The sequence below is a fragment of the Artemia franciscana genome, unplaced genomic scaffold (genome assembly GCF_032884065.1).
Source record: "Artemia franciscana unplaced genomic scaffold, ASM3288406v1 PGA_scaffold_47, whole genome shotgun sequence".
NCBI lineage: Eukaryota > Metazoa > Arthropoda > Branchiopoda > Anostraca > Artemiidae > Artemia > Artemia franciscana.
This window is the reverse complement of record NW_027062688.1, coordinates 1,507,325-1,520,004: the sequence shown is the minus strand read 5'-3', so window position 1 is coordinate 1,520,004 and position 12,680 is coordinate 1,507,325. Positions and strand designations below refer to the sequence as shown.

Genomic DNA, 12,680 nt, shown 5'->3' with positions numbered 1-12,680 from the left:
AGTTAAATTTCCAGTGAACGAAAACCCAAGCTAAACCACTGCTGTTACAAAAACTAATAAAAACTTAAAAGCATTACCTTGCATCCATCCATAATTACATTCGGCCTTACTCCTTTGTTACTAAATTCTTGATCATTATCTCCAAGAAGTTTAATTGAATGATCGTAATTAAACGTTCTAAGGTTATACCAAGCTGCTGCGTTCATACATGTGTACGTGAAATTCTGGTAAGCGTCAGAGCTGAGAAGACGAAGGAACGTGAGCTGAACCGGGGTTGCTGACTCGTATGTAATCTAATCCGGAAATAAACTTAATTATCAAAAGGTAAAAATTCTGGCAATTATCAAAAATTCTGGTAATTATGGTAATTATCTGGTAATTATCAAAAGGTAAATTCTGGTAAGCGTCAGAGCTGAGAAGACGAAGGAACATGAGTTGAACCGGGGTTCCTGACTCGTATGTAATCTAATCCGAAAATAAACTTAATTATCAAAAGGTACGATACACTGAAAAAAAAAATATGAATAAAGCTAACAACCTTAAGCAATGCTACCACCCTAGGAATGTTTCAATCAACAGTGAACGATCTGGGATTATTGAGTAGTTGTCTTGGGTTTACATACATCAGCATTGCAATGACGTTGTTACATTTGTCACACTTATGCTGAAAAACTGAATATTTTCATGGAGAAATTTACATTAAACTGCTAAAAGAGCAAAAACTGGTAATTGCAAAAATATTTGTATATATTTTGACAAAGAATTAAAAACAATTCTAAAACCTTAAAAAAGGAAAGCAAAAGTTTGAAGCTGGTAGAAACAGTTGTTGGAAATCGGATTTGCTTCATTAATCAAATATCTTTGGAAAGATTCAGTATGAAAGGACATTAAATTACGTAAAGAGCTGATAATTGCAAAAATATTTGTATATGTTTTAAAAAGGTTTTACGACAGTTCAAAAATCTTAAAAAGAAAACTCAAAACTAATCGGTGTCGGAAACCAGATATGCTTCAATTATCAGATGTCTTTGAAAAGACTTTAGTATGAAAAGAACACATCAGTGTGAAAAACTTATCAAGAGGTAAACCCAAAAAACGATTATTAACAAAAATTATAAATGATAATTTGTTGCAAGAAAAAAGTTTTTGTCTCACCACCTGAACAATTAACAAATTTACAACCTTGACCATCATTTAATACTAGACTGATAAGAGCAGCTAAAGCAAAGGGCATTGACATTGGGTTCACAATGGGTGAAAATCAACAACCTGGACCATCAAATGGGACAAGACCTAAAAAACAAAATTTACAAACGTTATAAATGATAATTCGTTTGAAGAAAAAGACGTTTCTGTCCTATCCCCTGAACAATTAACAAATCTAAAACCTTAACCATCATACAAGACTGGACCAATAAGGAAAACTAAAGCAAAGGGCATTGGAAAATAGTCTGACGCAATGAAAATCCAAAATGAAGAATAAAGAAAAATATGGTTAGAAGATAAGCGACAACGAGAATCAGAACGTATCAGAATTTAAAATCATAGCGGTAAAAATTTTAACGATGTTTCTTTTTAACCACTTGAACTATCAAACGTGAAAAGACCCTGAGAACATCCCGAAAAAATTAAATTCACAATGATTTAAAATAAACAATCTGGACCATCAAATGAGAAGGACCCAAAAATCGACGATTTATAAGTTTTATAAACGATTATTCATTGGCAGAAAAAAAAGCTTGTCCCACCACCAGTACAGTTAACAAATATAAAATCAATGTAAAACTAGACCAAAAAGGGCTGCTAAAAAAAAGGGCACTGGCAAATTGTCTGAAGTGATAAAAATATAAAATGATGAAGAAAGAGAAATGAGGTTAGAAGATAAGTGACAGCGAGAATAAAAACGTGCCAAAACTGAAAATGATAGCTATGATGATTGGGACAGGGATTTTGACATGGATAAGATCATCAATGCTTACCATGCTTTTGTTTAAAAATAAAGTTTCGAAGATATATAGTTAATGACAAAAGACAAGCGGGGGCGAAAGTCAACGTTCGACATTTTATAAAAGGTCCAAGCAATGAAATAGCTATAAATAACGACATTAGAGTTTGTAAGGACTTTAGCCAAGAACCTGACACTGCATCAGCCTATGATGAAAAAACAAAACATATATACATATATACACACACATATATATATATATATATATATATATATATATATATATATATATATATATATATATATATATATATATATATAGTTTTCTCTTTTGATCTACAGAAAATTTACAGGCGCATTAGTTGGTGCCTACAGGTATCATATATATATATATATATATATATATATATCTATATATATATATATATATATATATATATATATATATATATATATATATATATATATATATATATATATATGATACCTGTAGGCACCAACTAATGCGCCTGTAAATTTTCTGTAGATCAAAAGAGAAAACTTCAATACATTTAGCAGGTTAAGAAAAAGTAGAAGCCAAAAACAGCTTAGAAATACCGATATTGATATTTGAATATTGTAAATGACAATGAAAATATGACAAAAATCCCCGGTCATCAACACATAATCTTAACCCTAAGTTTCCAAAATTCCAATTTACCCAAAAAGAATTTTTAAAAGTTTAACTAAATTTAGTTCATTTACATCGAGCATCTTATTCGTTAAGTGATTATTAATATAGAATTTTTTTCCAGAATCCAAATTTTTATCCAGATTTTAAAATTATGATTTAAAGTTAAGTCGAAATTGATTAACAAGCGTTTATCGATTAATGTACGTGACTCCCTACTGTACAGACGTTAGAGAGTGATCTTCTGAGCGGAGTTTCCTATTTCAGAATAATAACAAAGTGGAATTATCTTAGGGTTATAAAATTTGGAAGGGATGATATTAAAATTTCTGCTTGCGTAAAACAAATTACTGAACAATAAGAGGAAGAAGGGAGTTTTCCCTTTACTATATCTTCCAGCAAAATAATGAGTGACAATATGAAAAAACATAGTTTTAAGCCTCAATCATTTCTATTAATTACCTATCTGATCAATAGTTTCTCCCTATTTACCTACCTTTATACCTTTCTATATCTTACCTTTCCTTAGCCTCTCTAAAGATAAAATAGCATTTTGACAACATTGTAAAATTTCGTTATCTCTCATGGCGAATACAAACTACCATTCGCAAGAGAGAGGGATGTGAGGTCCAGAGGGATCTGGTTTTATTTTTGGTTTTATGTGTCTTCAATGATAAATTATATTCTGTTTGGAAAATACTTAGGTCCCGCTTTTTAGCGATAAGATGCTACTCTTAAGATATTACATCTTTCTGCACAGATTACAGTTTTTTAGTTCATTACTGTTGTAAGATCTTACAGCTCATAGACGTCGGCAAAAAAAAAAAAAAAAATGCAAAGAACGCCATTTTTCCACCAAATAGAGCAATGATGAGAGAACTTTGATGATACATTCATCATCGTTCTTAGACCGCTGATCAGAGAAGAATGATGAAATATGATTGCATAAAAACGACATAAGATATTGGTCTTAAGATTTCACTTGAAATCGTTTTCTATCGAAAAATGATCTTAGCACAGTGATGAGCAAAAGAACGGCCTTATTATGACACTCTGGTTAGCCTCAGGCAAAAAAAAAAAAAAAAAAAAAAAAAAAAAAAAAAAAAAAAAAAAAAAAAAAAAAAAAAAACCAGATATACTGCTAGAAGAGAGAAATTAAGTGTTTATATCCAATAAATGATGCGACTCAAAAATTTTTGTCTTTTACTGGCTTAGAACTTACTCTAAAGAGCCCATGAGCTCTGGTATTTTTTTTTAATTTTTTTTACTATAAGACCCCACAACAGAGTGTAAATCATTCCTTTTTTCACCATGGTTATAAAAGCAGTGTACTTTCATTTGTCATAACATCAGCAAAACATGAAGAACATCACCACATTAACCAATACTGCTGAAAGAAATTAGTGAAAGTTTACTGACTAATGAGTGAATTCCGATATTCATTTCTGAAAGTCTCAGTAATTTTAGATGTTCTGATGTTATGAAAAAAAGATTCAGAAACTTTTTTTTTAAGTCTAGCGCAAATGACACTTAACCCTTTAGTAAGCATTATTTCTGATTGTGGTAATATTTATTCGTCTGAAATTGACTAAATTATTCATTGTGATTTCAGTTTCTTTCCGGTTGAAAAGATACGCTCTTTTGACAACTTTGATACAATTTTGTCCTTTTGATTTTTATTTTTAATATCCCTTTAAAAATCCTAAGAAGTTACAACTTGATCCTCTTAACCGTTCTTGAGATATGTTGTTTTACGTTGTTTATGTTGTTGAGATATGTTGTTTTGAGATATGTTGAGATATGTAACCGTTCTTGAGATATGTTGTTTTGAGATATGTTGAGATATGTAACCGTTCTTGAGATATGTTGTTTTGAGATATGTTGAGATATGTAACCGTTCTTGAGATATGTTGTTTTGAGATATGTTGAGATATATAACCGTTCTTGAGATATGTTGTTTTGAGATATGTTGAGATATGTAACCGTTCTTGAGATATGTTGTTTTGAGAACCAGAATACACAGAGCGTACTTAGGTTGACATCTAACTCAATATTCCATGGAGATTTCCAAGTAACACCGTCAGGCGTTCTTGATAAATTAGACGTAAGTTGTTTTGATAACCCGGATGCACATAGTGTCTTCTGATATAACCCAACATCCCCTAGACTTTCCATGGATGTTTCATCGTAGCACCCATGGCCTTTTTAGACACTCTAGATTAAAAATGCTCCCCTTTCCCAAAAATGGAACCGTGGGCATTAGCCAATGGGCCATTTTCATGCTATTTAGCCCTTGCAGCATAAATTGTAGGGCACTATGTCATTGCCACAGACATTCACAACCATTTTAGACACTCAAGATTAAAAATGCTCCCCTTTCCCAAAAAATGGTACCTATGTTAGCCAATGGGCATTTTTCATGTTATTTAGCCTTTGCGGCATAAGTTGTAGGGCGATATGCCATTGTCATAGGCATAATTGTTGGATTTTTCGTTTATTTTGAACAAAATGGCTACCTCAAAAAATTATGAGGGTTAAGGGTGGAGGGAAACTAAGAACGACGTTTGAGTGGATTTTTGTCCTCCAATCACTTTTGCTCTTAAAAAGAACAGTATAGCTTTTACTTTTTAATCACTTTAGACGCTGGTAGAACTCCTTGCGTGCGAATTGGCCTATGATGCTACTTAACTCTTTACTTAGCACTGGCTCTAATTAAAGTAAGTCAAAATTCGCCCTCTGGATTAGTGTATTTGCGTACTGAGGGGCACACTTTACGTGGCCATCATTATACTCCCTATGAAAAGCTTAAGATGAAAAAGTTTTTCCAAAGGAGGCAAATGGGAGTAGATGCAAAAGGAAACAATTAAGGAAATATTTGATTTCTGGGAATGTTTTCAACTTTCCTACTTCCCCTGTTTTTTTTTATCATCTGAAACACATCCTAGGAAAAAAAAATAGTTGATAGGTGTGTACACAGCTAGGGAGATATAGAAGGACTTAATTTGTCTTATAAAATAAACTATGCTACTCACTTTAAAGCCTCCACGAAGGTTTGAATACCAATCCTCTTTGCCACCATCTTTTTTCCACGGTATATTTGGCATCTTAGCAACATGAGGATCCGGACTTATACATGTTTCTCCACCCCCTGTCATGTTACAGAAGACTTGGATGGCATCGAACGTCATTCCAAGATTAGGGTCAATGAAATACATGCCTAGAAATAATGTAAAAAATAAAACTAGTAACAATGAAAATATAGTAAATGACAAAATTACATAACAAGAATCAGTAATACAAATAATAAAAGCTTCAGCTTCCAACGCAAAGAAAGTAACAACAACACAAATGATGGTACAATTAAATTACATAGTGACAACTTAATCTCAAAATTGCACCTTAAATATATTACTAGATTGCCCATGGGACCGATTCTCAATTATGTTAATACACAGATAAATTAGTAATTTTACTGAAAATATAGCGGTAATTACTCCAAAACGCAAAAAAGCAAAAAAAATATGGTTTTGAATAATTAAAAAAGAACAGAGTTGAGCTTTAAAAAAAAACAATTTTTGATTTAATTTGGAACTCAAGAGAAATTCCTGTAGTCAACAAGTTAGCCAGTTTTTGGAACAAATTTTTGTATTCTGTTCAATTTCTGTTGATTTCTAACAAACGTTTCTCATTTTCAAACTTGGCCACCGCTCAGCTTAAAACTAGCTAACTGCATACAGAGGTCCTTTTCATAAAAGTTAAGTTCTCAAAATTATTTCAGACGTATATGGTTGTGTAGGTATGTACGTAACCAATTTTAACAATCGAATCTCATTTTTAAAGTCCTTGGTACTTAAAATTACTTGCCATCTTTGGCCTACATATAAGATTAAGTTATATTCCTTTATTCTAGGGATATTTCATTGCTATAATATTGCTTCTAATTTAGAAAGTTGAGAAAGCATTCAATATCTCGATCTTATACATATTTATGGATGTTCTTGTTTGGAAGAAAGTCACAAACATTTATTTATTTTTTTTTTAGCAAAACACAACTTGTAAATCTGCTGTTAATTCAAAATTTTAATTTCACAGACCACGTGTTATCAGATTTCTTTTTAGATAAAGACACTTCCAGAATACTGGAAAAAATTGACGATACTTCAGGGTTCCCAGTAGATAAAATGTTATCCAGGAGGAACAAAAAGCGAACCTGGACTAAAAAAAAGAAGAAAAACAAAGAACAAAAAGAACCTGCTAATGATTCTTTGACTGACCTTACCGGATATTATAAAGAAAATGAATCTGTTTTTCTGAGTCCTCGAAAAATAGTAATACTTTTCTAATTTCTTATCCAAGAAACATTCAGAATGCTTAACATTCATATTACAATTAGTAGACTATTAATGAAACATGTAAGAAGCATTGATTACCATGATTTTCAAAACATTCGCACCATTAAGTTTTAAAGGGCTTAAGCTAATAAAGCTAGAAAAATACAATTCAAGTAGAATCATTTTGGAACCATGAGAAGGTATGTTGGCTACAAGAAGCCCAAAAAATATAAACTATAATTCAGAAGGGGAAAAAAATCAACAAAAAAATTACAAATGTAGTGCCATGATAACAAAATTATGATGGCTGAAGGCCCAAGCGTAGCAAGCGAAACAAACAAGTTTCTATTAGTCCGGTTTGAGCCTCAAGGTTCTTTAATTCAAGATCTCCGCACTCTGCCTCAATTAAACTCTCCCTCCCCCCAAAAAATAGAATTCCTCCTCTCCCCTCACAAAAGCCTGTTTTGGATTACACACTCTATTTTGTTATTCTTTAAGAATAACTAACTGTCATTTTTTAGTAGAATTCCCAAAATATAGATTTTAAAAGCAAGTTCTAAAGGTCTCACATGTCAAGAAGGTCAATAATAATGGTATTAATCAACCCAATAAGACCATACAACCAACAACACTAAACCAAGTAGGTAATATACAAGGGAAATAATAATAGGCAGTGTTTGAAATAACGAGAAAAGCACTGAAAAATCTTGGAAAGGTGTTATAGAAGACTTTTCTCGAATATACTTAGATGAAGCTCTTATTTTGGAATAAAAACATTCTGACTTACCATCTGGCAGCTTCGGATGCCCAAAATAGAGATCCTTACAAGACCTTGCTGGATTTTCTTTTGTTCCAGTTGGCTTCTTCATTCTGTCAAGACTTCCCCTCATTGAAAATATCTCTTTATAAACTTCTTCCAATTTTTCATCAAGTTGTTCTTTATCAAGTTGTCTTTCTGGTACCCTACGCCTATTCAATAATTGAAATACAATTAGAAGAAATACAATATTAGAAATAAAATACTTAGAATTTTTTTTTTACAACATTACCCTCCGCGTAGTGGATTTAAGAAAAAGCTGACGGTATATCTGCAACATTATACTGACAGAATATCCTTCCTCCCCAAACCATTGATTAGTTATTCATATAGACCCATTATTGACGAGAAGATCCCCCATTTCAAAGTAAAACTTAGCTCCAAGTCTTCGACCACTATCCTATGTCTTACTAATGGTGATGAAATTGCTTCTAAGTTTTCAGCAGAACTTTTCCAGTTATACTGTGACACCTTTCCAGTGAAAAAAGTTAATCGCAAATCCAATTGTAAACCATGGATAAAAAAAAATTGTGCCTAATAAATGAACCTGATAAACTCTTTAAGGAAGGATTTTTCCAAGAATCTCAAAAACTTCGAAACATTGTTGTTAGTGAAATCCGTAAAGCAAGAAAGGAGCATGGTGCTCATGTGCTCAATAAGTTACTGCATTCTAACCTTAAGAAATTCCACATAAGTATCCATGATCTCATTGGAATGCTCTCTTCAAAGTTTTTCTTACTGGATAATAACGGTGACCCAATGAGTGCGGATATCATAAACGATTATTTTGCTTCAATCTGTAAAATTCACCCACCACTCTGAAATATGTCAGTCAACAATTCGGTGAGTGACATTCTTGTGATTGAAATACATCAGAACCAGCTTAAACTCGAAAGTCTTGACACAAATAAGTCAACATACCCAAGCGATATCCCTACAAAATTGATTGTGAAATGTGCCCCAGTATTTAAATGTACCCATAACTGCAATTTTTAACCAATGTTTTGTAGATGGTGTTTTTCCGTGTGTTTTAAACGAGCTATTATATCACCTATACTGAAAAATAAGACCCCGAAAGTGCCCTCTGACTTAAGACCAATATTGGAAACCTCTATTTTCTCTAAAATTTTCAAAGTTTTATTTACAATTTCCTCTTTGACGATATTCAAGAAAAAATCAACCCAAATCAGTTTGGTTTTACGCCGAATCATGGCATCACACATTGCTTAATTTATATACTTGACACTGTTTTCAAACATCTTGAGTTAAACAGTTCATACGTTGAGGCTGTTTTTGCTGATATTAGCAAAGCCTTTGACAACTTGGATAATCAGACAGTTATTGATAATGCAAGGGCTTTAGGTGCCAGAGATTTTGTTTTAAGTATGGTAGCTAGTTTTTTGTCTGGTCGTGAGCAATGCGTAGTCCTCCCTAACGGAGAGTCATCAGGTTCTACCTCGATTTCCTGTGGAACACCTCAAGGGACTAAATTAGGTCATTTAGCATTTTAAAGTGTTTTACCAAGTTTTGACAACGCTTTTAAACTTGCGGATGATTTGACATTACTTAACCTTTGTCAACCTCTAATACTTCGGACGTTAAGCTTGACTCACTCATTAACAACTTAAAGAAAGATCTTGACAATGTTAGACTCAACCGAAGCATACCCAAAAGCAGTTTAATGCTATTCTCCTTTTAAAAAAATATACCACCTATCAATAATCACCTTTGCATACTAAATTTAAATATGGTTAAACTGTTTGGTGTGCAGTTGGACAATGACCTTAAATGGAAGTCCCACAATTCTCACTTATTTAAATCTGGTAGTTTTCTCCTTAAACCTTATTCCTTTCTCAAACAGTTCTCCATATCAATCCAGAACCTTAAAATAATTTATTGTTCTTATATAAGATCCTGTCTTGAATATGCTTGCCCTGTCTGGCACCCTGGGTTGACCAAAAACCAATGTTCTAAAATTGAAAGCTTTCAAAAGAGTGCAATAAAAACTATACTGGGGACGTCCTATACTACATACGATAAAGGTTTGGATAGACTTGAACTTACTACATTGGAATCACGACGTCACATCCTGTTTTTCACGGGCCCTACGGCCAGCAGCGAATAAAAATGTCATTTTATTCCCCCCCTCTCCCGAACGAAAATCCTCAACTTTTGAATGAAAAATAGAAAAAAATCATGGGGACAATCAAGGCCGTATCCAGAGTGAAGGGGGTTACTTGTTTTGAACCCGCTGTCTCTGAAGTTTTGTCTGACTCGTAAAAGAGTAATAAAAATGCATAAAAACGACTTTTTGCTGCGTTTAAATTTTTTTTTTGGTACCGCCCCACCACCGAAAAACTACTCCCCCCTCCCGAACAAAAATCCTGGATAAAACCTTGGGGACTATTACACCTTCATTAGAATGCTCTGTCTTCCGAAATGGTCTGGTTCCATATTTTTTTAGCTAAGGGTTTGCGGATTTTTGAACAACTTTAACTTTCGCTGAATTTGGTGCCCGTTACTATAAAAAAAAAGTTCAGATCTGCATTAGTTAGAGATTTAATATCTGATTTTTGCTAATTTTTGTGAATCAGTGTCAACATTTTAGGCAGCCCTATAAGAAACCATATAGTTATAGAAATGATGTTTCCTCTTCTGCACCGTATGTCCAGTGCTAATTAATACTGTATTTATTGTGTAAGTTATAGATGTCCAAGTTATAGACCAATCATCGTATTAAAGCAGTAATAATAAATTATTATGGGTACTTATATAGCCAAATAATAGTAACAGTTTGCTCAAGGCCAAGAAGGGCGATATAATACAGTATAAAAAAATACACAAAACAAAATAAATTTCATGAATATAAATCTTCAACCCTCCTACCCGAAATACAAAAGTTTAATTCCGGTTCTTTCTTTCAAGTCTTAGTCAAATTATTGAAAATACTAAACGATTGTAATTTTTGCAGTCATCTACGGAATCCCCATGAGCATTCGAATATCGACCCCAGAAAAATATCCCCTCTTACGAGAAAGCTATTGGCACTCTGTAATACTATGAGCCTCATCATTCCCTCCAAATCATATGTGTGGGAAGAGTAATTCACGCCTAAGGTCAGGCTTTTTCTCTCATAAACCCCTGTTTTCTGTCTGCAAATAATACAAAAAAAAAAAAGTACGGTATTTAAAACAGTCTTTGTCTGGTTCTGCCTATTTTTTCAAGCTAAACTAAAGCTTATTAACATAAACAGCTCACCAGGACAGTTAACACAATACTAATGGCTGTTGACAAACTATCTAACAATCTGAATTTTTCCTTGAATCTCTTAACAATTATTCCCTTTGCAAAGAACAATATAACTAAAAGATAAACATTTCCTACTTACTCAGAAGCAGCTCTCTTTGATCTTACGCCATCTCTTTGAAACAGAATTTCAGGAGGTATTAATGGGAGCTCTCCAGGTGGTCCTGGAGGACCCGGGAGACCTTGAGGGCCAGGTTCACCACGTTGTCCTGTTTGACCCTCTGAGCCCTTTGGACCAGTAGGTCCTTCTAGACCTGGCAATCCAGGAGGACCGTCATTTCCTTTAGGTCCTGGGTATCCTAGTGGTCCCTGAGGGATACATAAAGTAAGCATTGCTTATTAATTTTTTAACAAGTAGGTCATTTACAATTTTGTAATTAATTAAAATTTACTTCTCAAAATTTTCAAAATTTACTTTTGTTGCTTATTGTGTCGCTTATTAAATCTTAATACTTATTTTTAACAAGCTAATTCTTAATCAGATGGTTTTATTTTTCAATTTGCAATTGTGAATTTGCACCTTTCAACTAAAAAAGAAAAAAACAACATAATAATGTTTCCAAGAAATAAGATTTTCCTGTGGAAATTAAAAAAAAAGGTTTGAAAACAGGAATAGATAAACAATAAGCGACCGTATCTTAAAGATTTAATTTCGGGACTATGTTTTTGGATAGGTACCCTGGTTTAATCTTTTAAAAATATATCTTATATTTTAACCCATTTACTTAAATCTTTTTCTATGTTGAGTTGTCATAAGAATTTTCCTTTTCCTTTCTATGATTAATTATAATACTATTTTTTCCCTTAGCTCAGACAACGAGAAAAGAAAGCAGAAAAAGAACCGATTTTTCTTTTTAAATAGTTTAAGCCATAAGCCATATAGATTTAAATGGATTTCTCTATCGTTAAAATATTAAAGGAAGGTTTGAAGATTCTCTTGCTCTTCACATTTCTATCATATTTTATAGAATGCATATTTTCCTTTAATTTCTATCAAGAATTATTTAAAGTTTTGACTGTTTAAGACCAATAACAGCAATCTTTTTCAAAACAAAGAAAAATGGTAAATATTAGATATTTTCACTTTTTTATTTTAATAAATCAATTATTATTATTATTAAGACTTCAAGGAATAAAAATAAGCATATTCATATTAACCAGACAATGCATATTCATTTACATTTTTTTTCAGCGAAGTGCAAATCATGTTCTGGTCTTAAAAAAGGCATGGGAGTTGTCAGCCCGGCTAATATTAATTGTGTTGCGAGAGCAACACTTTGGTTTTGTCCCGTTTTTTTCCCTATCCCGCCGATGTCAGCTTATTCCTGGAAGCCGGTAAGGGTCTAACCTGTGTGATTTTTACGGAAAGTGTGGACCTCAGGCCGGATTGATGAATATGGCATTACATTTTGGAAAGCCCCGCAGAACTCTTGCCTGGGGCCAAAAGGGATGGTTTTGCTTGTCCACGAGCCAGAGCCTATGGTGTGCGAAGTGAAGTAGAGTTATGTAGCCTATGTCAGAGAGGAGTATCTGAAGTTGTGCAGCCAAGCTTTCGTTTCATCAAACCATGTTTCTGCTTTCGAGTGGAAAGCTCCGTTCTAGCAGGCAAGC

The 12,680-nt window shown here is 33.1% G+C and overlaps 2 protein-coding genes across 2 annotated transcripts in view; both read right to left on the bottom strand.

Moving 5' to 3' along the window:
* The window catches only part of LOC136041864 (AP-1 complex subunit mu-1-like), a 381,890-nt gene that overhangs the window by 152,143 nt on the left and 217,067 nt on the right, over positions 1-12,680 (bottom strand). The window lies entirely within an intron of this gene.
* The window catches only part of LOC136041863 (collagen alpha-1(V) chain-like), a 209,722-nt gene that overhangs the window by 4,338 nt on the left and 192,704 nt on the right, over positions 1-12,680 (bottom strand). The window contains exons 28-31 of the mRNA XM_065726642.1: positions 11,152-11,378; positions 7,734-7,915; positions 5,648-5,832; positions 78-293 (exon numbers count right to left, since the gene is read on the bottom strand). Of these exons, the coding sequence (XP_065582714.1) occupies positions 78-293; positions 5,648-5,832; positions 7,734-7,915; positions 11,152-11,378 (810 nt within the window). The remainder of the gene's footprint in view (positions 1-77; positions 294-5,647; positions 5,833-7,733; positions 7,916-11,151; positions 11,379-12,680) is intronic.